Source organism: Castor canadensis, chromosome 2 (genome assembly GCF_047511655.1).
Source record: "Castor canadensis chromosome 2, mCasCan1.hap1v2, whole genome shotgun sequence".
NCBI classification, from domain to species: Eukaryota; Metazoa; Chordata; class Mammalia; order Rodentia; family Castoridae; genus Castor; species Castor canadensis.
In genome coordinates this window covers 84,240,805-84,267,718 of record NC_133387.1, presented here as the reverse complement: position 1 = coordinate 84,267,718, position 26,914 = coordinate 84,240,805, and the positions used below count along the sequence as shown (strand labels likewise).

At 43.0% G+C, this 26,914-nt stretch overlaps 2 protein-coding genes across 3 annotated transcripts in view; both read left to right on the top strand.

Moving 5' to 3' along the window:
• Positions 1–390: 390 nt before the first annotated feature.
• Gsdme (gasdermin E) overlaps positions 391–26,914 on the top strand; it is a 70,321-nt gene continuing 43,797 nt past the window's right edge. Inside the window, exons 1-4 of one of the 2 annotated variants that reach the window (XM_074065165.1) lie at positions 391–574; positions 7,809–7,980; positions 19,133–19,362; positions 23,869–24,061. In XM_074065165.1, coding sequence (XP_073921266.1) covers positions 19,152–19,362; positions 23,869–24,061 — 404 coding nt within the window. In that variant the 5' untranslated portion in view covers positions 391–574; positions 7,809–7,980; positions 19,133–19,151. The remainder of the gene's footprint in view (positions 575–7,808; positions 7,981–19,132; positions 19,363–23,868; positions 24,062–26,914) is intronic. The other variant, XM_020179403.2, reaches the window with a different exon arrangement.
• LOC109696376 (histone H1.0-like) lies at positions 2,639–4,614 on the top strand. The gene has a single exon (XM_020179404.2). The coding sequence runs from the start codon at positions 2,872–2,874 to the stop codon at positions 3,454–3,456; it is 585 nt and encodes a 194-aa protein (XP_020034993.2). The 5' UTR covers positions 2,639–2,871; the 3' UTR covers positions 3,457–4,614.

Genomic DNA, 26,914 nt, shown 5'->3' with positions numbered 1-26,914 from the left:
AAATCCCGACGCTCCCAGGGCATACATTAGGGCTCCCGTACGTAGGTCAGGGAGGACTGGGACTTTCCTGGTTGCACTGTAAAGCCATAGTGCAAGTTCACACCCCACTGTTGGTGGGACTGGCTTCACCAGGAGGCTCAGCCCTCAAAGCCTAGAATGTTTGGCCAGCAGGTCACCGAGCTCACTCCCCTTCCCCACTCCCCTCGTGCGACCACGCCTGGACCAAAGCCGAGCCCTGGCTTTAGTAGGCGACCCGGTCCGGGGTGTCACACAAAGTAGGTTCCGTTCCTTCGTCTGGGCATCCAGGACTGTCCGGGCCGTTGCCGCCACCGCCCAGCCCCGCCGCCACCGCCCAGCCCCGCCACCGCCCAGCCCCGCCTCCGGCGCGCCTCTCCCGCAGCCTACGGTCCGTCCGCGGCTCCAGAGGGTGGAACCGAACAAAGGTCCCAGCGATCCCTCCCTCTTCGCTCCCGGCTGCCCAAGCGCCAGCCCAGGCCCAGCGTGCGCGGGGTTCCTCCGACCCGGCGGGCGCCGGCGGGAGCGCGCGGCTTTGGGGACCGAGCGGCGCGCGCGGGTAAGTGCGCGGCAGGCGCCAGCAGCTGGCTCCGCTTCCGCACCCCTCCTCCGCCCGCGGGCCCCCGGCCCAGGGGAGCCCAGTCTCCGGGGACGCCGTCCCCTCTCCTTCTCCAGCCCGACTGCCTCCAGTGCCCCGCAGCTGGAGCAGCTGCAGCGTCGCGTCCATTGTCCCCGATTCCCGGGCCGGGCTCCATCCCATCACCCCGTCTTGTCCCCTACTCGCACCCTCTTCCCCCCTGCCGGCTGCCACTTCCTTCCGTGGATGTTGCAAGCGCAACTGGTACCTCTGTCTCCCCACCCCTGCACCACCTCGTCCCCGCTCCTTCGTTCTTTGTCTTCCGCTTTCTTCCCAGGGTGTCGCGAAAGCTGTCCCCGCACGGGGAGCCGATATGGGTGTGGGGGAAAGAGGCCAGCAGCAGGGTAGCATTCAGCCTCTGTGGCAGGGGACGAGTCCCCATCGCCTTGGGCGGGGACGTAGGGAGGAGGCTCCGTATTCCCTGCCTAGGCTGAACAGCTGTCCTGGGGCTTCCTATGGCTCTAACTGGGGGACCCCGATCGTTTCGGGAGCCGCTTTCCCTATGCACCTGAGGGCACCCTGTGAGACCAGAGGGGCAGCTCCTAGAAAGGCGGTCGCTGCGGACTGGGAAAACCAACCAACCAGGCAGCCCGCCTTTCTGAGCCGGGATGGGTGTCTTGGGAGAGCTGCCTCCAGAGGTCGGCGGGCAGACAGACAGAGGCCCAGTTAGACTGGAATGAAAGAAGGGCTGTGAGGTTGGAGAAGCAGCTGAACAAACGCAGAGTAAAATTAGTCGTCTTCAAAATCTTTCCTTCATAACCCACAGGAAATTGTTATGAAGGAAAACTGCCAGAAGGTGAGTGTAGACAATTAGATCTGAGAGAGATGGCTCAGGAGAGGTCTCTGGTCCCTAGGCTCCTGTGCTTGAAGGGGACATTTTTCACAAGTGCACCCCACCTCTCTTCTTTTAGAACTCCCCAGGTGCTCAGAGGGTTCCCCTGTATTCTTAATCAGGCTCCATCTTCTGTTATCCACAAAAGACTGCTGCCTGGCTCTGCCTCATCTTTCAACTTAATGCCTGCCTTGTGACCATCCTTTTTCTTTATTTCACATACTGATTTTTTTTTTTAAGGAAGAGATGATAGAAGATCTTTAATTTGTCTTCTCATTAAAAATAAGCTCAGGTACTGGACTGTACACAAAGAAGAGATAAAGGATGACACCTGTGTTGAATTTAAAAGGCTAAGTTGCACTTTGTCACTTAGAAAACTAAAAATAATTCAGAACGTGCTGACGTTGTTAAGAAAGAGACAATACATGGGTATAACAAATGCTTCATTTCACCAGATAGTGGGGAAATGAAGTTTTCCATGGCAGTGAGTTTTTATTTCCACTCTAATTGAAATTTTACCCTTTCAGCTTTTCTTTGGAGGTACTGGTGCTTGAACTGAGGGCTCCAGCTTGTTAGACAGATGGTCTTACCACTTGAACCACTCCATCACCACTAAAATTTTCTTTTCTTTTTCTTTTTTTGATGGCACTGGGATTTGAACTCAGGGCCTCATTGCTGCCTATGCAGGGTCTTGACCACTCCATCAGCCCTGAAGTTTGAACCTTTCAAATCCACTTTCTTACTTAACAAACTGAATCATAGGTAGCCCAATTTTTTTTTCTTTAAATAAAAAAAATGGAATAGGGACCAGCAGAGCAGGTTAGTCCAGGGCATTGGCTCTGGATTAGCTGGACCTGGGGCAGAACCTTGCCTCAGCACAATTTCTCTGGGTGACATTCAGGACCCTCCAGTCAAAGACCACCAGGAGTGGACAAATAGGGTTTGTTGCAGTGGGGGAGAACTTTGGCTTGCAGGCTTGCAGGGGGCTTTGGAGGGAGGCTTTAAGGAAACAGGGCTTTGTTCTGGGGTAGATGCTGTCAGGAAGTAGAGGGAATTCTATGGTTTTGTATATTCACAAATCTTGTCTAAAAGGAGAGCAGGTCAGAGTGAGGCTGGGTGGTCAAGAAGCAGCAGTTGGGAGACGCGAAGCTGGGAAAAGGGAGGCAGAGGAGGCGGAGGCAGAGCCCGAGCCAGGCGCCGAGAGCCAGCGGCGGACCGGCGGCGTGAGCCCTCCTGCAACCCGCGCCGGGGCCCAGAGGCAGTGGCTCCTCGCCCGCACCCCGGCCTGGCCTGGTAGTCAGGGGCCCGAGAGCAGATCCCGAGGCCGCCTCCGACGAGGGCTAGCCCTTTGGAAGGCGCCTTCAGCAGCAGGACCAGGCAGGCCACCATGACCGAGAACTCCATGTCCACTCCTGCGGCCAAGCCCAAGCGGGCCAAGGCCTCCAAGAAGTCCACAGACCACCCCAAGTATTCAGACATGATCGTGGCGGCCATCCAGGCGGAGAAGAACCGCGCGGGCTCCTCGCGCCAGTCCATCCAGAAGTACATCAAAAGCCACTACAAGGTGGGTGAGAACGCCGACTCCCAGATCAAGTTGTCCATCAAGCGCCTGGTGACCACCGGTGTCCTCAAGCAAACCAAAGGGGTGGGGGTCTCGGGCTCCTTCCGGCTGGCCAAGAGCGACGAACCCAAGAGGTCAGTGGCCTTCAAGAAGACCAAGAAGGAAGTCAAGAAGGTGGCCACTCCAAAGAAGGCAGCCAAACCCAAGAAGGCTGCCTCCAAAGCTCCAAGCAAGAAACCCAAAGCCACCCCAGTCAAGAAGGCTAAGAAGAAGACGGCTGCCACGCCCAAGAAAGCCAAAAAACCCAAGGTTGTTAAAGCCAAGCCCGTCAAGGCATCTAAACCCAAGAAGGCCAAACCAGTGAAGCCCAAAGCCAAGTCCAGTGCCAAAAGGGCGGGCAAGAAGAAGTGACAATGAAACCTTTCCCCCCTCTTCTATTTTCTGTAAATACTTTTCTCCTTTCTTCTCTCTTGATCCTCATCTGCAGCCCTTTGCCCATCCTGGTCTGACTTTATAAGGGACAGATTTGGATTCCTCGGAAATCATGGAATAATTCCTTTTTCCCTAACCAGTTGTGCAAGGACAGCAGCCACCAATCTCATCTGCACAAGGATGAGGATGCACTTGGACTTCGTCTTCTTGATTTGCCATTCATCTTAGGGATTGGGATCTGGGTGGGCTCTGTTTTGTTGGGTGGCTTGTTTGTTGTGAAGGTAGATGGGGAGGAAATTGGGCAAGGCTGTACTTTCTGCTGACTGAGGGGCCCAGGAGCTAAGGATGGGAGGATCTTTAGGGCTTTCTTTAAGTTGGGCACCCGTGGAATTTCAGAGCCCTTCTTGGTGGGTGAGCAGTGGGGATCTAGGCCTTCCTTCTCACTCTGTTGTTTGCCCTTTGGCCCACTGTTGTTTTAGGGAGGGTTGGGGTTCTGAGTGACAGCTGGATGGAGAAGCTGTAGCTTCTCCCAGTCAGTGGGAACTAGCCATTGGGGGGTGAGGAGGATCTTTGTGGTTTGGGCAGTCTCTTTATTAAATGGGAGTGGAAATTTTAGGGGAAGGGTGAGGAGTCAGCGAAGTGCCTCAGTGTACCCTTTTAAACTTGGGTTTTTCCACACAATTGACAGATTGCCTCCAGGAGGACTTTTTCTTTCTCCTTGTTTTTTTTGTGCCTCCTGTTTTAAGATGCGGCTTTGCTTGGTTTGATCTGGTGCAGCTTCAGTCCCACACCAGCCTCTTAAAAGCCTCTCACCTCTTTACTTGTGAGTCTTTCTAGGGGGTGTTGCAGTAAGACTCGCTGCAGTTGCTCTGGGTTTGCTAAGTAGCGTAGAGAGCTAGGTCTGATGCATGTGTGTGTATATGTATATATGCCTATCTAGGGCTAGTCCTTATGCCTCGCCAGGAGCTGGGAGAAAAAAAAATGTACAGTTGTCTTTCTCTTATTTTTAATAGGAAAATCGCGCACTTGCGCCCCCTCCCCCTTTTAAACAAGTGTTATTTGTGCCGGGAAAATTTTGCTGTCTTTGTAATTTTAAAACTTTAAAATAAAATTGAAAATGGAAAAAAAAAAAAAAAAAAGAAGCAGCAGTTGGTTACTACCCAAGGCTGGGAGGGAGGTGGCATTTGTCATTTCTGTGGTTGGGACAGCATTCATGTTTGGTTTGTGGTCAGACATGATTACACAGTGGTCTTGTTTTGTCTTGGTTCATAATCAGAGTGGCCTTGCCTCATGTTGATACCCTGTGACAGTGTTCACATTCAGCAAGAGAATACCAGGCCAACTCCTAGCAACCCCAGGGTCTGCCTAATAATGCCAGGCTGATACCTGCTTCTCTATTTCTTTTGATCTTGGGCTTATGATCTCTGAACTTGTTTTCACATCTGCAAAGTGTGGAGAATGTCTACTTCACAAGTTGTGAAGATTAAGTGAGGAAAGGTGTACAAAACATTAGGCTCGATGCCTGGCACATAGGAGAATCTCAACATTCAGTTTTCCCGCTCTTTATCTTGCATATTTATGTGAGAACTGTACTAGCAGACCAAAGCTGCTCTGAAGAAAACCCTATCCTAGCACTGGGGAGGCTGAGGCAGGAGGATCTCAACTTCAAGGGCAGCCGGGACTGTTTAGCCTGTCTCATAAAAAAAACCACCCTGACTCAAAAAAGAAGAGGAAGAGAAAGAAAAGAAGAAAAATCATGAATGGATGGCTGACTTAACAGGGCGAGAGGTCATTGCAGCTTCTCATGCAACCATTACCTTGTAAGGTTCCTTGTTCCCACAAGCCAATGACCCCAAGCTACTGCATGCTTTGTCATCTTTTTTTTTTTTTTTTTTTTGCTGCACTGGGGCTTGAACTCAGGGCTTTCACCTTGAGCCACTCCACCAGCCCTTTTTTGTGATGGTTTTTTTCAAAATAGTCTCACAAACTATTTCCCTGAGCTGGCTTTGAACCTCGATCCTCCTGATCTCTGCCTCCTGAGTAGCTGAGTAGCTAGGATTACAAGAATGAGCCACCCTTGAGCCACATGCTTTTTCATCTTTGAGTGTCATCTTGCTTTCTTGGGTTCTTATCCGGGAGTCTGACTCAATCCTTATCAGATTCACTTTGGCTCTCTGAGTTCTAATCTGCTTTGAGCTGGGAGGCCAGACAGGGCAGGCGAATAACACTGTGAGAGCCCAGGATCTGCATAAGGATTGTGAAGTGCAAGTTATTTTTAGCCATGAGCTACTGCTCAAGCTGTCTCCCCGAGACTAGCTTCATGTACTCCCAAGTTGAAGTGCTGTGGAAACTTGGTCATAAGTCCGAATTCTGCTTAGCCTGAGGTATTGCTGTGCTTGTCTGTGTCGGGCAGTCCCTCTATCCATTTGGCCCTGCACCTGTTATTTGATTTTTTTTGGCTACACTAGTTTCTTTAGATGTTGAGATAAGGACGACTGCAGTGTATTGCCTCCTAGTGACACTGCATAAACTCTGTGTATTAAATTTGTAGCCTACATTTTGGCTGATTTCTCTAATATATCAAACGTTCCTAGGTCAAATGTGGTGCTGTGCACCTGTAATCTGAGCAATTAGAAAGCTGAGGCGGGAGGATTGTGTGTTTGACATGGAGAGACCCTGTCTCAAAAACGAAATGAAAGTTCCCAGGGAAAAAAAGCAACAATAGAAAGTAGGCCAAGAACACCAACAGTTAAAATTATAAAAATGCTTAGCTGGGTGTGGGAGCTGGGACAAGACCATCTGTAGTTTGAGGCCATCCTGGGCTACATAGCAAGTTCCAGCACAGTCTGGGCCACATAGCAAGACCCTGTCTCCAGGGGAAAAAGGGGGGTCTGGGGAAGGAGATGCTTTTTTTTTAATTTTTATTGTTTTATTATTCATATGTGCATACAAGGCTTGGGTCATTTCTCCCCCCTTCTCCCACCCCTTCCCTTACCACCCACTCCGCCCCCTCCCTCTACCCCCCACCCCCTCGCTACCCCGCAGAAACTATTTTGCCCTTATCTCTAATTTTGTTGAAGAGAGAGTATAAGCAATAATAGGAAGGACCAAGGGTTTTTGCTGGTTGAGATAAGGATAGCTATACAGGGAGTTGACTCACATTGATTTCCTGTGCATGTGTGTTACCTTCTAGGTTAATTCTTTTTGATCTACCCTTTTCTCTAGTTCCTGGTCCCCTTCTCCTATTGGCCTCAGTTGCTTTTAAGGTATCTGCTTTAGTTTCTCTGCGTTAAGGGCAACAAATGCTATCTAGTTTTTTAGGTGTCTTACCTATCCTCACCCCTCCCTTGTGTGCTCTCGCTTTTATCATGTGCTCAAAGTCCAATCCCTAGAAGGAGATGCTTTAAACCAAATAACATATGCTTGCTTTCATTTGTATTAAAATAACAAAACTTAAATTTACACAGTAATCCCATTTCAAACCTAAAGACTGGCAAATATCCTAACATTTGACAGCATACCATTGCTAAGGCTGATAATTTCACACGTTATTCGTAAGACTGCAGATAGGTACAACCCTTGAAATTACCTATATATCTACCTGTTCATCTAGCAAGCCCTCTTCTTGGACACCCGCCCATATATAAAGACATACATATAGTAGTATGTAGTGATATTTTTAAAATAACAAAAATTTGAAAATAATTCAAGTGATAAACTATACAGGTCAGGTTAAATAAACAGAACTCCATCCATCCCTGGGAAGGAGTACCATGCATCTGTAAAGAAGAATGTACTAGCATATTGTTACATGACAAAAAGCAAGATGCAAAACAGCATAAAGCCTCTTTTTAATTTGTATTTGTGTAATTGATTAATTAAACGAGAGTAATGAAGGAAGGGATGAAGAGGAAAAGGATAGATAGGATAAAGGCATGGGTACGAATGGGACTTTTCGATGTACATCCTTTCACAAAGTTTAAACTTTTGCACCATGTAAATATATTATGTATTTAAACATAATGGCAAAAAGAGACCTCTAACTTTAACTTCACCAGGAGAATATTTTCAGAGTCCAAAGATTGGATAGACCTGATTCTAATAAAACCTACAAAGCAATAGCTACCTCCAGTACCTCTCCCTAAAACAACTTATCCTGTCAAGAAGGCAAATTGGCCAGCTTGATGTTAGATGAAACAAAAAAAAAAAACCCATTAAATATTAATTTAGGGATTCTCTTTTTTCACTGTTTGATCCCTCTGGGGGGAACTGCCACATTACTGAGTCTTTGTCCTCCACAACAGATGGGTTTTGCTTCGTTTTTTTAACAGCAAGCCTGACTTCACTTCTACTGTTGCGGGAATCTCAAGCTGAGATATGGAACACTGAGGCAGTTTAGCAGGAAGCAATGTTTAATTGTGCCTACACAGACCCAGCAGACTCGTGTCCAACAGCTGAGCCCTGAGAACAAAGAGGTCTCACCTTATATACCCTTGCAAGCAGGTAACAGAAGCAAAAAGCAAAGCTCAACTTACATATGGCTGCATGTGACTTTATTGGCTATTTCATTTCCCCAGTGCTATGTGACCTTCATGTTTCAATTCTTGAAGTTATCTCTCTGCTTTGCCATCCCCTCCCCATCTCATCATCAGAACACAGCCTGTCTGTTTCTTTTCTGGCCCTTCTCCCTGCTTGCACTACAGAAACCCATCTGGTCTGAAGGTTAGTTAGTAAACTCCTTTCAGCTTGTCCCAGAGAAGAAACTAAAAACTATAAGAAAAGTGATCCCAACCCCAGGGGTAAGCTGAGGTGGGCCATGCAGTGACTCTTCCCTTGGATTAGCAGGAGAATTCTAGCAGGTCACTGGAGAGATCCTGTTTTGGTAAAAGTTCTTTCCTGTTTTAGACAAAATAAGTCCTGCACCTTATCCTTGAGACAATCGCAGCAGTTACAGTCCTATAGTCTCCCCATAGGACTTCTTCCCCAGTCCACCCTGGTGACTGGCTATCCCATCTCATCACCCACCTTGCCCCTGAGATACCTGAAGGACTTCCTAGAGGATCTCTTGTCTTTCATCAGCTCCCCCTCATACTGCCAGAATTCTGGTGAAAACACTAAGCCAGTATCTTTCCTATCCTTAGACTACAGACAGTTCAGAGCATCACCATTTCTTGTCCGTTTTTAATCAGTTTTCCTCCTATCCCTTCCCCATTTTGCTTCTAGAAGATTTTTTAAAGTGACCCATTCTGACTACATTGCTTTCTAGTAATAGCTTCCAATGGCTCCTGCTTCCCTGGCTCCCTTCAGGGGAGGTGCAGACCTTCAGGCCCTGGTCCAGTGGTCTTCCCAGCCTTGTCCTTGACCCTTCTCCACTCCCCAAAAGCTTTACAAGCTATTCCAGGTCTGTCAGGGAAGTGGTGGATGAGCATTGCAGCATGGCCCAGTTCCCCCTGGGTCATCACAAGCTTGCTGATAGCTCATCTTACTATCTTCCCCATCCCTCCACCACCTCCGGCAGACTACGTGCTCTGCTGCAGTGTTCTCTTGCCTTCTTCTACTCAGCCTACAAGGTGCAGCTTGGGTGCCATTGGCCTCACCATGACCACTGTGACTGTTTGCTTCTCTTCAGTTGAATTGATTCGTCCTTTTCTCAGTTCACTCCTACGGCAATCTTCCCAAAGTTAGCATCATTATCAGCTATTTATTTCTGTTTCTGGCCACCAAACTAGTGGCTCATTAAGGAGTTTATTATTATTAGTTATTAAACTAATAATAGTTTAATAATAAACTATTATTAGTTTATTATTTTGGATATAGAGTTTTGCTATTGCCCAGGCTGGTCTCCTTTTTCTTCTTCTTCTTCCTCTTCTTCTTTTTCTTCTTCCTCTTCTCCTTCTCCTCCCTCTTTCCTCCATCCTCTTCCCTCTTTCCTTCTTTCTCCTCCTCTTCCTTTTTCTCCTTCTCCTGCTCCTCCTCCTCCTGCTCCTCCTCCTCCTCCTCCTTCTTCTTCTTTTCTCTCTGTTTTTTGTAGTGAAAGTGATAGTACAGTTTATTAGGAAAGGAATATATTTTCAATAGAGTGAAAGTAGGTCATCTTTAGAGGGAAAATGAGAACGATATTGCCTTGAACTTTTGATCTTCCTATCTCAGCCTCCTAAGAGCAAGGATTATAGGCAAGAGCTATCACATCAGGCTGAGATTATTATTATTTTTTAAATCTCTGTGTCCTAAGCTTAAACACAGTGCCTGGGTATAATGTGTACTTAAGAGTAACTAATGAACCCCAGTTCCATTTGGTAAATGAACAAATGAGCAGCATTTCAATAACTGCAAAGTCCTTAGGCTTAGTATTTGCCATTTACTATTTCAGAAAGGAACTTTTTTGCCAGGTGCCAGTGGCTCACACCTGTAATCCTGGCTACTCAGGAGGCAGAGATCAGGAGGATCACGGTTCAAAGCCAACCTGGGCAAATAGTTCCTCCAGACCCTATCTTGAAAAACCATTCACAAAAATAAGGCTGGTGGAGTAGCTCAAGGTGAAAGCTCCAAGTTCAAGCCCCAATATTGCAAAAAAAAAAAAAAAAAAGAAAAGAAAAGAAAGGAACTTTCTTGACTGTTTTAGAATCCTTCCTTAAAGGTTAGTTTTTACTGTGAGTATATAAGAACATAGTCAGGTAGCTACTGCTTCATAATAATCTAAGAAAAGGTATTTCAGAGAAGAGCTAGGTAAAGCAAATGTTTTCTCATGCCCTAGAGAAGATTCATGCTGAAGAAAGTGAGTAGAACAAGTTAAGGTCCAATGTTACTCCCAGCTGGTAAGTTTCGTGAGAGCTGTGTGACTAGGTGACCATTCCAAGAGCAAGGTATGTACGAATGCAGAAAAACCCCAGCTCTTGTCCATTAGACATTTTAACTTCACCATGAATAGTTTTTTAAAATATTTAAATTTTTTTGTGTGATAATTTTTATAATTAGATGTGTGGGTGTGCGTATATATGTGTGTATTTCGTTATGTTTAATTTGTGAATTATAGTTGTTTTTAACTTTTGCCCATGTTTTTTTAAAAAGCAAGCATTTTTGTTCTTTGTCATAAATATTATTCTCCCTTTCCCCCCTCTTTTTGGCTCTTCCAGGGTGTGAATTCAAGGCCTCCTGCTTACTAGGCAGGTGCTCTACCACTTGAGCCATGATGTCCCCAGCCTGCCATTTCTAAAGGCAGTTCTCTTCCTACAATTATACAAGTATTTCTCTGTATTTTTTTCTTTTCTTTTTTTTTCCTTTTTCTTTTATCATTCATATGTGCATACAAGGCTTGATTCATTTCTCCCCCCTGCCCCCACCCCCTCACTTACCACCCACTCCGCCACCACCCCCCGCCCCCCGCCAATACTCAGCAAAAACTATTTTGCCCTTATTTCTGATTTTGTTGTAGAGAGAGTATAAGCAATAACAGGAAGGGACAAGGGTTTTTGCTGGTTGAGATAAGGATAGCTATACAGGGCATTGACTCACATTGATTTCCTGTGCGTGGGTGTTACCTTCTAGGTTAATTCTTTTTGATCTAACTTTTTCTCTAGTTCCTGGTCCCCTTTTCCTATTGGCCTCAGTTGCTTTAAGGTATCTGCTTTAGTTTCTCTGCGTTAAGGGCAACAAATGCTAGCTAATTTTTTAGGTGTCTTACCTATCCTCACCCCTCCCTTGTGTGCTCTCGCTTTTATCATGTGCTCATAGTCCAATCCCCTTGTTGTGTTTGCCCTTGATCTAATGTCCACATATGAGGGAGAACATACGATTTTTGGTCTTTTGGGCCAGGCTAACCTCACTCAGAATGATGTTCTCCAATTTCATCCATTTACCAGCGATTGATAACATTTCGTTCTTCCTCATGGCTGCATAAAATTCCATTGTGTATAGATACCACATTTTCTTAATCCATTCGTCAGTGGTGGGGCATCTTGGCTGTTTCCGTAACTTGGCTATTGTGAATAGTGCCGCAATAAACATGGGTGTGCAGGTGCCTCTGGAGTAACCTGTGTCACAGTCTTTTGGGTATATCCCCAAGAGTGGTATTGCTGGATCAAATGGTAGATCGATGTCTAGCTTTTTAAGTAGCCTCCAAATTTTTTTCCAGAGTGGTTGTACTAGTTTACATTCCCACCAGCAGTGTAAGAGGGTTCCTTTTTCCCCGCATCCTAGCCAACACCTGTTCTTGGTGGTGTTGCTAATGATGGCTATTCTAACAGGGGTGAGGTGGAATCTTAGTGTGGTTTTAATTTGCATTTCCTTTATTGCTAGAGATGATGAGCATTTTTTCATGTGTTTTTTGGCCATTTGAATTTCTTCTTTAGAGAAAGTTCTGTTTAGTTCACTTGCCTATTTCTTTATTGGTTCATTAGTTTTGGGAGAATTTAGTTTTTTAAGTTCCCTATGTATTCTGGTTATCAGTTCTTTGTCTGATGTATAGTTGGCAAATATTTTCTCCCACTCTGTGGGTGTTCTCTTCAGTTTAGAGACCATTTCTTTTGATGAACAGAAGCTTTTTAGTTTTATGAGGTCCCATTTATCTATGCTATCTCTTAGTTGCTGTGCTGCTGGGGTTTCATTGAGAAAGTTCTTACCTATACCTACTAACTCCAGAATATTTCCTACTCTTTCCTGTATCAACTTTAGAGTTTGGGGTCTGATATTAAGATCCTTGATCCATTTTGAGTTAATCTTGGTATATGGTGATATACATGGATCTAGTTTCAGTTTTTTGCAGACCGCTAACCAGTTTTCCCAGCAGTTTTTGTTGAAGAGGCTGCTTTTTCTCCATCGTATATTTTTAGCTCATTTGTCAAACATAAGTTGCTTATAGTTGTGTGGCTTCGTATCTGGGTCCTCTGTTCTGTTCCACTGGTCTTCATGTCTGTTTTTGTGCCAGTACCATGCTGTTTTTATTGTTATTGCTTTGTAATATAGTTTGAAGTCAGGTATTGTGATACCTCCTGCATTGTTCTTTTGACTGAGTATTGACTTGGCTATTCGTGGCCTCTTGTGTTTCCATATAAATTTCACAGTAGATTTTTCAATCTCTTTAATGAATGTCATTGGAATTTTGATGGGAATTGCATTAAACATGTAGATTACTTTTGGGAGTATTGACATTTTTACTATGTTGATTCTACCAATCCATGAGCATGGGAGATCTCTCCACTTTCTATGGTCTTCCTCAATCTCTTTCTTCAGAAGTGTATAGTTTTCCTTGTAGAGGTCTTTCACATCTTTTGTTAGGTTTACACCTAGGTATTTGATTTTTTTTTGAGGCTATTGTAAATGGAATTGTTTTCATACATTCTTTTTCCATTTGCTCATTGTTAGTGTATAGAAATGCTAATGATTTTTCTATGTTGATTTTATATCCTGCTACCTTGCTGTAGCTATTGATGATGGCTAGAAGCTTCTGAGTAGAGTTTTTTGGGTCTTTAAGGTATAGGATCATGTTGTCTGCAAATAGGGACATTTTGACAGTTTCTTTACCTATTTGTATTCCTTTTATTCCTTCTTGCCTAATTGCTCTGGCTAGGAATTCCAGTACTATGTTGAATAGGAGTGGAGATAGTGGGCATCCTTGTCTGGTTCCTGATTTTAGAGGGAATGGTTTCAGTTTTTGAATGCTGGCTGTAGGTTTGTCATATATAGCTTTTATAATGTTGAGGAACTTTCCTTCTATTCCTAGTTTTCTTAGAGCTTTTATCATGAAATGATGTTGGTTCTTATCAAAGGCTTTTTCTACATCTATTGAGATGATCAAGTGGTTTTTGTCTTTGCTTCTGTTAATGTGGTTTATTATGTTTATTGATTTTCGTATGTTGAACCACCCCTGCATCCCTGGGATGAAGCCTACTTGGTCATGGTGAATAATCTTTTTGATGTGTTGTTGAATTCGGTTTGCCATTATTTTGTTGAGGATTTTTGCATCAGTGTTCATTAAGGAGATTGGCCTATAGTTCTCCTTTTTGGAGGTGTCTTTGCCTGGTTTTGGGATAAGTGTAATACTGGCTTCATAAAATGTGTGTGGCAGTTTTCCTTCCCTTTCTATTTTGTGGAACAGTTTAAGGAGGGTTGGTATTAGTTCTTCTTTAAAGGTCTGATAGAATTCAGCAGAGAATCCATCAGGTCCTGGACTTTTCTTTTTGGGGAGACTCTTGATTGCTGCTTCAATTTCATTTTGTGTTATAGGTCTATTCAGGTGATTAATTTCCTCTTGGTTCAGTTTTGGATGATCATATGTATCTAGAAATTTGTCCATTTCTTTTAGATTTTCAAATTTATTTGAATATAAGTTCTTGAAGTAGTCTCTGATGATTTCCTGGACTTCCATGGTGTTTGTTGTTATCTCCCCTTTTACATTCCTGATTCTACTAATTTGGGTTTTTTCTCTCCTCATTTTAGTCAGGTTTGCCAGGGGTCTATTGACCTTGTTTATTTTTTCAAAGAACCAACTTTTTGTTTCATTAATTCTTTGTATGGTTTTTTTGGTTTCTATTTTGTTGATTTCAGCTCTTATTTTTATTATTTCTCTCCTTCTGTTTTTTTTGGATTTGCTTGTTCTTGTTTTTCTAGGAGTTTGAGATGTATCATTAGGTCATTGATTTGGGATCTTTCAATCTTTTTAATATGTGCACTCATGGCTATAAACTTTCCTCTCAGGACTGCCTTAGCTGTGTCCCATAGGTTCCAGTAGGTTGTGTTTTCATTTTCATTGACTTCCAGGAACTTTTAAATTTCCTCTTTTATTTCATCGATGATCCATTCTTCATTAAGTAATGAGTTATTTAGTTTCCAGCTGTTTGCATGTTTTTTTTCTTTACTTCTGTTGTTGAGTTCTACTTTTACTTCATTGTGATCAGATAGTATGCATGGTATTATTTCTATTTTCTTATATTTGCTGAGGCTTGCTTTGTGCCCTAGGATATGATCTATTTTGGAGAAGGTTCCATGGGCTGCTGAGAAGAATGTATATTGTGTAGAGGTTGGATGAAATGTTCTGTAGACATCTACTAGGTCCATTTGATCTATTGCATATTTTAGATCTTGGATTTCTTTATTGAGTTTTTGTTTGGATGACCTATCTATTGATGATAATGGAGTGTTAAAGTCTCCCACAACCACTGTGTTGGCGTTTATATATGCTTTTAGGTCTTTCAGGGTATGTTTGATGAAATTGGGTGCGTTGACATTGGGTGCATACAGATTGATGATTATTATTTCCTTTTGGTCTATTTCCCCTTTTATTAGTATGGAATGTCCTTCTTTATCTCATTTGATCAATGTAAGTTTGAAGTCTACTTTGTCAGAGATAAGTATTGCTACTCCTGCCTGTTTTTTGGGGGCCATTGGCTTGGTAAATCTTCTTCCAGCCTTTCATCCTAAGCCTATGCTTATTTCTGCCGGTGAGATGGGTCTCCTGTAAGCAACAAATTGTTGGATCTTCCTTTTTAATCCATTTCGTCAAGCTGTGCCTTTTGATGGGTGAATTAGGTCCGTTAACATTAAGCGTTAGTACTGATAGGTATGTGGTGATTCCTGTCATTTAGTTGTCTTAGTTGTTTGAAGGTTTGATTGTGTGTACCTAAGTTGAGGTTACTCTTTACTTTCTTGCTTTTTCTTTTCCTGTGATTTGGTGCTGCCTACCTTTTCATGGTTAAGTTGAGTGTCACTTTCTGTGTGCAGAATCCCTTGCAGAATCTTTTGTAATGGTGGCTTTGTGGTCACATATTGTTTTAGTTTCTGCTTATCATGGAAGACTTTTATTGCTCCATCTATTTTGAATGATAGCTTTGCTGGGTAGAGTATCCTGGGGTTGAAGTTATGTTCATTCAGTGCCCGGAAGATCTCACCCCACGCTCTTCTTGCTTTTAATGTTTCTGTTGAGAAGTCTGCTGTGATTTTGATGGGTTTACCTTTGTATGTTACTTGTTTTTTCTCTCTTACAGCCTTCAATATTCTTTCCTTAGTTTCTGAACTTGTTGTTTTAATGATGATATGTCGTGGAGTAGTCCTATTTTGATCTGGTCTGTTTGGTGTCCTGGAGGTCTCTTGCATCTGTGTGGGAATATCTTTCTCTAGATTTGGGAAATTTTCCATTATTATTTTGTTGAATATATTACGCATTCCCTTCGCTTGCACCTCTTCTCCTTCTTCGATGCCCATGATTCTCAAGTTTGGTCTTTTGATGGAGTCAGTGAGTTCTTGCATTTTCTTTTCACAGGTCTTGAGTTGTTTAATTAATAGTTCTTCGGTTTTTTCCTTTAATTACCATTTCATCTTCAAGTTCTGAGATTCTGTCTTCTGTTTGTTCTATTCTGCTGGATTGGCCTTCCGTTTTGTTTTGCAGTTCTGTTTCATTCTTTTTTCTGAGGTTTTCCATATCCTGGGTGGTTTCCTATTTAATGTTGTCTATTTTTGTCCTGAGTTCATTTATCCGTTTATTCATTGTGTTCTCTCTTTCACTTTGGTGTTTATACAGTGCTTCTATGGTTTCCTTTATTTCTTCTTTTGCTTTTTCAAATTCTCTATTTTTATTGTCTTGGAATTTCTTGAGTGTCTCCTGTACATTTTGGTTGACCCTATCCAGTATCATCTCTATAAAATTCTCATTGAGTACTTGTAGTATGTCTTCTTTTAAATTATTCTTGTGGGCTTCATTGGGTCCTTTGGCATAGTTTATCTTCATTTTGTTGGAGTCTGGATCTGAGTATCTGTTCTCTTCATTCCCCTCTGGTTCTTGTACTAATTTTTTGCTGTGGGGAAACTGGTTTCCCTGTTTTTTCTGTCTTCCCGTCATTGTCCTTGGTGTTGTTACTGTCCCTGTACTGTGTGCAATTAAGTATTTTCTAGCTTGTAATAATAACAATGGTAATATTTAGAATGGAAGGGTGAGCTGAGATGGAAAGCAAGAAGTTAAAGAAATGGAGAAAACAAATATACAGACAAGAGGGAGAAAGCAGAACAAGGTATCAGACAAGAGAGTTTCAAAGGTATAAACAGGGAGTGTTAGTGTACTAATCGACAGTAAGCTGAACAGACATTAGAGAGACAGAGAGAGGATTGAAAATCAAAGATAAAAAAATAAAAAATAAGTAAATGAAAGAAATATCTATATATAAAAATGAATTAAAATAAAATGGAAAATAAAAAAAAAAAAACCCAAAAAACTTCCAAGTTTATATGCAATGCAGTTTCAGTCTTAATAATTTGGGTGTCCATCTCAATTTCAATCTCCAGTCCTGGAGTTGGTGCCTCAGATGTTGTTCTGTAGTTGTCTCATCAAAGGGGAGGCATAAAGTAGAACAAAACTACACACTCACACACACACACACACACACACACACACACGCACACACACACACACACACATACAAAAAGCCCCAACAAGTGTCCCAAGTTCAAATGCAATACAGTTTCAGTAAGTTTTTCGGCTTGCAGGTGTAATTCGGTTGTTCTCTCATCAAAGGTAGGGAGAAAAAGAAAAAAAAGCGTCTGGAGACAGTTCTGAGAGTGGTGTCTGCAACTGTGGCTTGCCTGCCTGCTGCTCTCAGCCTGTAGCTGGTGGCATTATTTATGCAGATCTCTGGGGTGAGCTTAGCACTCACCTGGTCCCACAGGCTTTGTTTGTTCAGATTTCTCCTGTGCAGGAGCCTCTGCTACAAGCTTTCCCCTTTCCAAGCACTGGGAAAGGTGACACTGACCCCACGTTGTCAGGCCTGCGTGTTTATTTACAGTTCATGTGGGAGGTGGGTCTTCCCCCCTCTCCTGTGCAGTTTTCCTCCCACTGCCACTTTTACAAGCTTTCCTGCTCCTGCTTACTGGGCAGTGCTGCTGCTCCTGCCAGCCGACATGTTTGTTTACAGTTCATGTGGGAAGTGGGTCTTCCCTCCTCCCCTGTGGAGTTTTCCTCCCTCTGCCACTCTCACAAGCTTCCCCGCTCCTGGTTGCTGGGCATGTGCCCCCGCTCCCGTAGAGGCTCTCCGGCCTGCCCGGCTTGTTTATTTACAGTCCCGGGAAGGGTTCCCTTCCCCCAATCTTCAGCACTCAGGGCACCCCACCCTCTTTCCAGCATGTCTTAATTGTTCTTATTGCTTATTACTCAGTTTCTCTTTTTTCCCTGGGTGGAGGTCAGTCTGTCCAGGGGGCTATGCTGCTCTGGCCCAGGCTTGTCTGTGGGAGAACTGTGGTACCGCGAAGCTCACCTGGTCCACGTCTTCCCAGTGGGTGCCGGCCACTGGCGGCCCAGGGGCCCTCCTCGTTTCTCCGTTTAACGTGAAGTGGAGATTCTCTGTGCCGGCTGGAGATGTGGAGGGGTCAAAGTTATGCCTTTTCTCGGTGATTATGCCTGCAAAGTGTGTCTCCAGTGTCTCTCCAAGATTTCACTATAGGAGGGTCGCTTTCTGCTTCCTCCCTCTAGCCGCCATCTTGGAATCCCTCTCTGTATTTTTTTCTACTTTATGCTTTCATTTTCCTTAAAGAAACCTCTAATCCTCTGAGAACTTGCTCTTACATGTGGCATGAGAGAGGAGTCACTTTACTTCTTCCAGATGGTTAGCCCATTTTTTTTAACACCATTTATTAAATAGTCTATGCTTCTGCTGAATCTAGTACTTCTCTTTTATATCTTCCAGTGTGTTTCTTCTTTTTCCCCACTGCTGAAGTGTTTCTCTGCCTTTATTTCTGAGCTAAAAAGTAATAGTTAATTACTTTTCATTTCTAAACAGGAAAGATCACAGAGTGTAGAGGAAAGGCGCCTTTGACGTTTGGAAGAAGTACAGTTGAGTGACTAGGTATTGGCTGAGGAATTTGTTCCAGGACCTCTTCCCCTGACTCCTCATTCCAATATCCAGGATGCTCAAGTCTTGTGTACAATGTTATATTTGCATATAGACTACACACATCCTCTAGCATGCTTTAAATCCTCTGTAGTTTATTGACAATACCTAATACAATGGAAATGGTATGTAAATGTTTGTTACTCTGTATTGTATAAGGAATAATGACAGGGAAAAAGCTTTTATGTTCATTACAAATGCAATTTTAAAAAAGCTTCTCCAACCTGCAGTTGGTTGAATTTGTAGAAATCATTATAACAAATATTCCTAGTCCTCCACCTTCCAGACTGTTGGTAGGATTGTATTTCCCAACCCCTATGGTTGGCTGAAGACATGTGACTAGGTCTAACAAGTTGTAAATGAACATAGTCTCAGTCCAGGCATTTAATTGCTGGTGTGAGGCCTTCCAGAACTCTCTTTTCTGTTGGATAATGACTGACAATAAGAGTGTCTTTCCTTTGGTCTGGATCCCTAATTAACTACAATACACAAAGCTCTCCTGTCCTGTGTTGACAAGTAGTATGAGAAATAAACACACTTTATTGTGTTTAAGATTTGGGGTTTGTTGTTTCTGAAGCATAACCTGGCTATCCTAACTGTTACAAATATTTGCTTTCAACAATTTGATGTCTTTGTAATCACCTGAACTCAGATTAGAGGATTTTGTAGAGAGTAAATAGGCTTTCACATGAACTGCTGAGACGAGAGAGAAATACAACTTTAGAAAAAATGCGTAAAATAACAACTTCTTATTTGATTTTAGTGTAATTATATTTTATTTTTTTCAGGTAATCTGGAGCCCTCAAAATGTTTGCAAAAGCAACAAGGAATTTTCTGAAAGAAGTTGATGCTGGTGGTAACCTGATTTCAGTATCAAACTTGAATGACTCAGATAAGTTACAACTTCTAAGTCTGGTGACCAAGAAGAAGAGATACTGGTGCTGGCAGAGGCCCAAGTACCAGTTTTTGTCTGTCACCCTGGGAGATGTACTTGTAGAAGACCAATCAGTGAGCCCAGGTATGTACTTTTGGGTATGTTTTGTAATTAGTCTCAGAATAGTGGGTTGTTTTGTCTGGAATTGAAGTGGTACCTTATAGTGAATTCTTCATTTTCTTTTGCCTAATGTCTTAAAAACATTCTTTCTTAAAATGGAAAAATTCTGCAGCCTGACAAAAAAAAGTTACAGTTTAACATTTTAAAAATAATTTTTCAGTTTTGTTCTAGAAGTAAGTCATACCCATGGTAGATATTCTGGCCAGTCAGCACAAGTGGGATGGGTACTCTACCCAACATTTATGCCTGTTGTTAAGCAATTCATTACTGTGTTTATAAAATATAAAATGGGATGGAGAAAATTTAGAAATCAACAAAAATTGTACCATAATGTATCATATGTTAATTTCTATCTATACTTACATTGCAGTTTTATTTATCTGCAGTTATTTTGGGGGGGGGCGAGAGTAGTGCTGGGGTTTGAACTCAGGGCCTCACATTTGATGAGCAGGTGCTCTACCACTTGAACCACTCCACCAACCCTTTTTGATGATGAATATTTTCAATATAGGATTTCTTGAACTATTTGCTCGGATTGGCTTTGAACTGAGATCTTCCTTTTTTTTTTTTTTTTTAAATGTAGAGAGGGTTTAATTTATTAGAAAAAACATTCCACTATTTCCATAAGCTATAATATTTTTGAGGGAAAAAAAAGCCAATTGATAAATTATTAATCTTAAAACTTGGTTTTCTCACTTGTTAAATGAGTTCAATGATAACTACTTCAGCAGACTGTGAAAGATTAAGCAATGCTTGATACACAATAGTCATTCTCTGTCCTCTAGCAAAGTTGAGCACATCTTCATAGAGGCCACTGTATTTGTTCTTCCATAAATGGCTATATTTCTCTATTTTTCTCCTAGTTTCTTTGGGTTGTCTTCTTGTTCATTTACAATTGTTTTTATGCTTAGTTTCTGTTATACATCTTGAAAATTTTTCCATCTATTGTCTTTTAACTTTGCATCTTGTCACACAAAATGAGTATGTATGTTTTAAATTACTGGATTTTTAAAATTATTGTTTTATTATTCATTTGTGCATAAAAGGCTTGGGTCATTTCTCCCCCCTGCCCCCACCCCCTCCCTTACCACCCACTCTGCCCCCTCCCCCTCCTCCCCACCCCCTCAATACCCAGCAGAAACTATTTTGCCCTTATCTCTAATTTTGTTGAAGAGAGAGTATAAGCCATAATAGGAAGGAACAAGGGTTTTTGCTAGTTGAAATAAGGATAGCTATACAGGGAGTTGACTCACATTAATTTCCTGTGCATGTGTGTTACCTTCTAGGTTAATTCTTTTTGATCTAACCTTTTCTCTAGTTCCTGGTCCCCTTTTCCTATTGGACTCAGTTGCTTTTAAGGTATCTGCTTTAGTTTCTCTGCGTTAAGGGCAACAAATGCTAGCTAATTTTTTAGGTGTCTTACCTATCCTCACCCCTTCCTTGTGTGCTCTTGCCTGCTTTTATCATGTGATCAAAGTCCAATCCCCTTGTTGTGTTTGTCCGTGATCTAATGTCCGCATATGAGGGAGAACATATGATTTTTGGTCTTTTGGGCCAGGCTAACCTCACTCAGAATGATGTTCTCCAATTCCATCCATTTACCAGCAAATGATAACATTTCTGAACTGAGATCTTCCTGATCTCTGTCTTCTGAGTAGCAAGGATTGTAAGTGTGATCTACCAGCACCCAGCTCTGCATCTAATTTTTTTTAAAACAGAGTTAGAAACATACCATATACATTGTTTATATGCTCCTTTTTATTATCTTATTTAGCCATATATGATTTTTTATGTAAGTTTTTAAAAGTGTTTTAATACTACTTTTAACAAGTAATATTCTTTTGTGTGTATGTACCTTAGTTTGCTAAACCATTCCAACTTAGTGCTTAATGAATAAAACTGCAATGAACATTTTTGTTTGTAATATTTTTAAGCTATAGCAAGGATTCTTAGGAATAGAATTACTGGACCAGTGGTTGGAAACTTTTTGAAGACTTGGTACTCATTGCTGTCTTACTTTTTAAAACAAAGTAATATGTAGAAATACTTAATTTCTGACTTTCTCAGCTCCAAACAGCTCTAATTTTGTGATTGCATTTCTATTAAAGGAGAAAAAGATAGAGGGGATTGTTTGAGTTTATAAATAGTTTCCCAACTTTCTTTCAGACAAGCCTTCAGCCAGGGCTTCCTTATGGTTATTTTTTGCCATTCACAACAACACTGTTGTGTGTTGCCCAAAGGTGTGAAGGTAGCAGGGGTAATGGTTGGATTGTTGGTGATCCTGTGATGGCCTGTTGGTTCCCTCATTTCTTCCCTTCCATCAGCAGCAGGTGATGACTTGATGTACCAAGTGTGCACAAATGACATCTTTTCTGGAGTTGTGCTGAAGGTGTACACAGTCTTGACTGCCCTTTTCTGCTGTGTGACTAGTTTTGGAGAGTTTCCAAAAGCGATAGCAAGCCTAAGATCAGAACTGTGTCCTGAAGATAGAATTTCTGTCTGTTTAGTGCTTTGTAGAATCTGGGACTGTCCTGTTTATCAGAAAAGAATGTTGCTCTGGCTTAAACCTAGTGGATAGATTGAGCCTTGTCTGCCAGGTCCTATATTTCACCCTTTTTATACATCAGCTGGCAACATACTCCCTCAGGTAGGTATCATTGATTATCTCCAAATTATATTTGAAAATCTGAGGTTTGGGAGATGGATGTTACCCAAGCTGTCCCAGGATTGGGGTTGTGACTCAGAGATAGAGCACTTGCCTAGCATTCATGAGACTCTGGTTTCAATCCCCAGCACCAACTCCCACCCCCCCAAAAAAAACAAAAACCACCTCACCCCTCTAGGCCAATTACAGTGGAAGTATAATTTTCAACTCTTAATATCTATTCCATTTTGTTTCCTGAAGCAGTTCCCAAAGTGTTTTTATCCCACAAGATGTTACTTAGGAAAAGTTTTTGAAGCTTTCTTATTTTTGGTGATAGTGGGGGAATTGGTTCTCCCTTTTGTAAATTACAATAATGAGGTGGTCGCTTATTGGCCCTGGTGGAGGGGTGGGCTTTCTCCATTGGACTGAAAGAAATACAGGTGCTGAGGGTGGCCTGTGAATGAAGAAGATTTTCAGACTCCAGGTGGTTTTGAGTTCCTTGTGGAGGGCAGCCAGGAGCCCAGGTGAGCCTCAGGTCAGAGAGATGGAAAAGTGTGATGTTCCTAGCAGGCTTTTATGTATCCGTACTGGGTGGTGATGATTGAGACTTTTTATGGTTGTATTGGTTTGGTTAAAAACGGGAACAGTGGGCTGATGGTTCAGCTCAGTGATACAGCATGTAATTAGCATGCGGGGGCCCTGGGCTCAATGAACAGCACCAAAACCAGATAAACATACAAAAAAAACCTTGTAGGAACCTGGAGACAAAAGGCTGGCAGTTCAAGTGTGACATCATCAGATATTCATCTTGAGGGTTCAGATATAAAGGGCTGACCTTGAAGGCACTCTCATGGCAAACACCTGGATATGACTAGAAGGTGACAATTTCCAGGTGACTTGATGGAAGCTGGAATGCCAGATGGGGATGGCGTACTCCTTGGTGTCTGGGAAGCCAGGAAGGAGGCAGGGAGTGTGTATGGAGGAAGAGAAGGAAAGGATGCTCTAGGATGGTAACTGAGGGGGCCAGCTTGTCTGCTGACTTTATCAGGAAAGCAGATAAAGAACTGCATAATAAGGAATTGAATGACTAGCTAGAGGCCAGGTAGAAAAATAAAAATAGGAGGAGAAAATTATTGGGGTGGAGATAACCAGGGCCAGGGGACTGTTCTCCAAGACTGGTGGGTAGGAAGGAAAGATGCCCAGGGACAGTGCAGGTGGCTGGCTGGCCAGATGCTAAGGCACTCCTTTGGGTGTGCCACTGGAGGGACGTGAGTCTTCATACTTGCAAAGCACACATTCTTTTTTTGTTTTTGTTTTTGTTTTTTATACTGGGGTTTGAATTCAGGGTCTCACACTTGCTAGGCAGGCACTCTAGCACTTGAGCCACTCCATCAGCCCTGTTTTGTGTTGAGCATTTTCCAGATAGGGTCTCCAGAACTATTTGCCTGGGCTGGCTTGGAGCCAGGATCGTCCTAATCTCTGCCTGGTTGAGTAGCTAGGGTTACAGGCGCGAGCTGTGGCGCCCCGCCAAAGCACACATTTAAAAGTCTATTTCTTCAAAGGATCGTGGTTAAAGGAATGTTCACTTTGAAATGATTTTCTAAACTATACAGTCGCTTTTTACGCTCTGTTCTCTGTATTGGAATTGGAAAACGACAAAGCAAAAAAGCCCGTGAGGACCCTGGCCAGTTCCGGGTGCCAGTCGGTTTCCTTTCACCATCACGCACAGCCAGCGTGTTTCCCACGGTCTGCGCAGGGCTGGGAAGCGAGGCTGCCTGAGGCACACGGCTTTAAGTCTTCAGATTCCTCTGCTCCGTTCTTTCCAGTGGTCGTGGAGTCGGACTTCGTGAAATACGAGGGCAAGTTTGCAAACCACGTGAGTGGAGCCATTGAGACGGTCCTGGGCAAGGTCAAGCTGAACATTGGAGGCAAAGGCGTGATGGAGAGCCAGTCTTCCTTTGGAACCCTGAGGAAGCAGGAGGTGGACCTGCAGCAGCTCATCAGGGACTCCATAGAGAGGTAACGGAGAAGTCTGTGTGGCATTTTGGGTTTTGATGCGTCTCACGGGTCAAGGTCATTTGGTCGGATCTTTGTAATGCCCGTTGTGCGGAAATTTCATGGGAGCACATTCTTTATTCTAGAATTTCTTGACTGTCCTTAGCCTGCATTTTAAAAGGATGTTTTCTCAGGTATTTTCTTCAATCTTAAAATTTATGAAATGCTAATAGTGAAAGGGCTGTGCCCAGCATTTTTTTTTGAGCTGATCTCACTCTGTAGCCTAGACTACCCTTAAATTCATGATCTCTTTCCTTGGCCTTCCAATTGCTGGGATTACAGACTTGTGCTACCTTATCCTGTTCAGCGATTCAGCAATACAGCATATATACATATGCACATATATTATTTTTCCCCCAGTGCTGGGGATCTAACCCATGCTTCACACATGCTAGGCATGTGCTTTTCCACTGACTGACAACTCCCAACCCCTCCATTTTAAAATATTAACATCAGAAGCAGAGAACTCATAGCCCCTCTGGCTCATTATACATTTCCAGTGAGGAAGAGAATATGTGGGGTAACTTCAGAGGAGGAGCTGGTTTTCAACTTTGATATCTTGAAGAAAATCCCACATTTATTCATTTGACTTTCAGGCACTACCTTTCACCCTAGGATGGCTTATTTCATTATTTCAACCTTACAATAATTTGCCATTCAACAAATAAATTTCTTGAATGCAGACTTCGTGCTGTTCTTCATGCTGACAACTCTACATAAAATGGAATATCGTAATTTGTGCCCTCCATTCTAGTGGGTGAGGCACAGAATATATAACTAAATACAGCATGCAGTAAGTTGATGGTATGGGTGACATGGAGAAAAATATAGCAGAGAGAGAGGTAGGATATCCTAGGAAAGGGAAGCTATGATTTTACACAGCATTGCCAGGGAAGGCATTTGGAGAAGTTGGTGTTAGAACAAAGCCCTGAGGGGGGGGAGAGAACAAGCATTAGAAGTTGAACATCCTGGGCTCTGGCTAGAACGGCTGGCGCCAGGTGAGCCTGGAAAGGGCAGGGGAGGCCTGTGGGGAGTCCATTGGCTCGAAGGCCATTGGAAAGACTTTAACTTTCACTTGGAGTGAGAAGGGAAGCCCCTGGAGGATTCTGAGCAGGAGAGTTTTATGATCTGGCTAATTTTTTAGAAGGATCATTCTGGCAACTGTTGTGAAGAGACTGGATGGACAGAAGCCAGGAATCCAACTGAGAAGTTACTGCAATAGTCCAACTGAGATGACATTTCAGTTTATACAGTACCATATGTGCATTTTCATGTGTAATTTTCTTGTAAGACAGAAAATTCCAATGCAAATGAGGTAAGGGAGAAGTCACTTGGGTGACTTATCTCTTCTATATGAGATATAAAATATGTGCTCATTAAACAAAATTTTGTTTAAAATTAATAAATGAAATATACCATAGAGCAGACACAAGTATTTGGTGAGGAGATTTTTGTGTAGACTGGATAAACTATGTGCCTCCCCTGTTGAATGGAGTTGAAAAATCAAGGCCAATGTGCCATCTCTTGGCTCTTGCTAGGACTCCACCCGAGTTCCCTGATGGTCAGAGAACTTTCAGCTGTCATTGGTGACACCATCACCTCTATCTCTAATAGTCATGACGCTTAGTTTCCTTTCTCTATTGCTTTTCTTTGCTAGAGAACACGGCAAGTATTCTTGACCACATACCTGGAAGTATTTGTTTAGCTGAAATTAAGATATAACTGGGCACTCTACATTTTCTTGGGCTAAATGTGAAGACAGATTTTACTGGAGAAGGAGCACAGAGAAGCTGGGGGAGTACAGGACCTCTTCTTCACTCCGGCAGTCCTTATACAGCCTGCTTTTAGCTATATTTTGCAATCTTGCTATTTCTATTTCAAGAACCACAGTTGGGCAATGCTCAAAATCACATTTCCTGATATAGGTCTTCAAAATGCTCTCCGTTGATTCAGGTGTAGAAGCTATTGCCAGCAGGAAGCATATGGGGCGGGTGTGTCGTCTGTGAGTACAGTGGGAGAAAACATTTTGGAGAGAAAGAAGCTATGGCCAACAGTTGTAAGTGGGGGTCAGGCAGGGGTAGGAAAGGAGTGCCCATGGAGCACCTACCTACTATGCACCAAGCAATTTATATTCACTGTCTTATTTCATTTGCACGTGTGTCTCCTTTTACACGTGTGGGAGCTGAGGCCCAGGAAGGCGCCAGGTGAAATAACTTATTCTCAATCACAGGGCTCAATTTGGGTGCAGGAGCTGGGATTCGACCCAGGATTTTCTGGCTCCAATCCTCCTGTTCTTTCCTCTAAATCATACTTGAAGTGACTGTGAAGAAAAGAAGTTGGTGAAGATAAAAGTAGTTAAAATGATAGCACAGAATGCAAAGGCAGAGGGGTGAATCTGAGTCCCTGTGAGGATGCTTGGTGGGTGAAGGGTGGAGGCCCATGGGAATATGTAGGCTTGTGGGGAAGACTCCAGTAATCCTATAAAACGCGGAGGTGATGGGGGAAGGGATAGCCTGTGGAGCAGGAGCAGCAAGAGTAGGAGCTCAGTGATAGAGGCATGTTTGAGGCCCGAGTTCGAGTCCCAGCACTGCCTAAAGAAGAAGAAGAAGAAAAACAAGTAACGTCTTGAAACCTGACAGGTGCCTTATCACAGAGTCATCTCTTCCTTGTTATGTTGCTAAGAGCTAAAGGGAGCTCCAGGGAAAGGGAAAGAAGGTGCCACTCTCCTGATCTTGGGATGGACATCAATAAAGCTACCATTCTTATTACTTCACGCTGGAGTAATAAATTCTTATCCTGTGATCTGCTTGTCTTTGG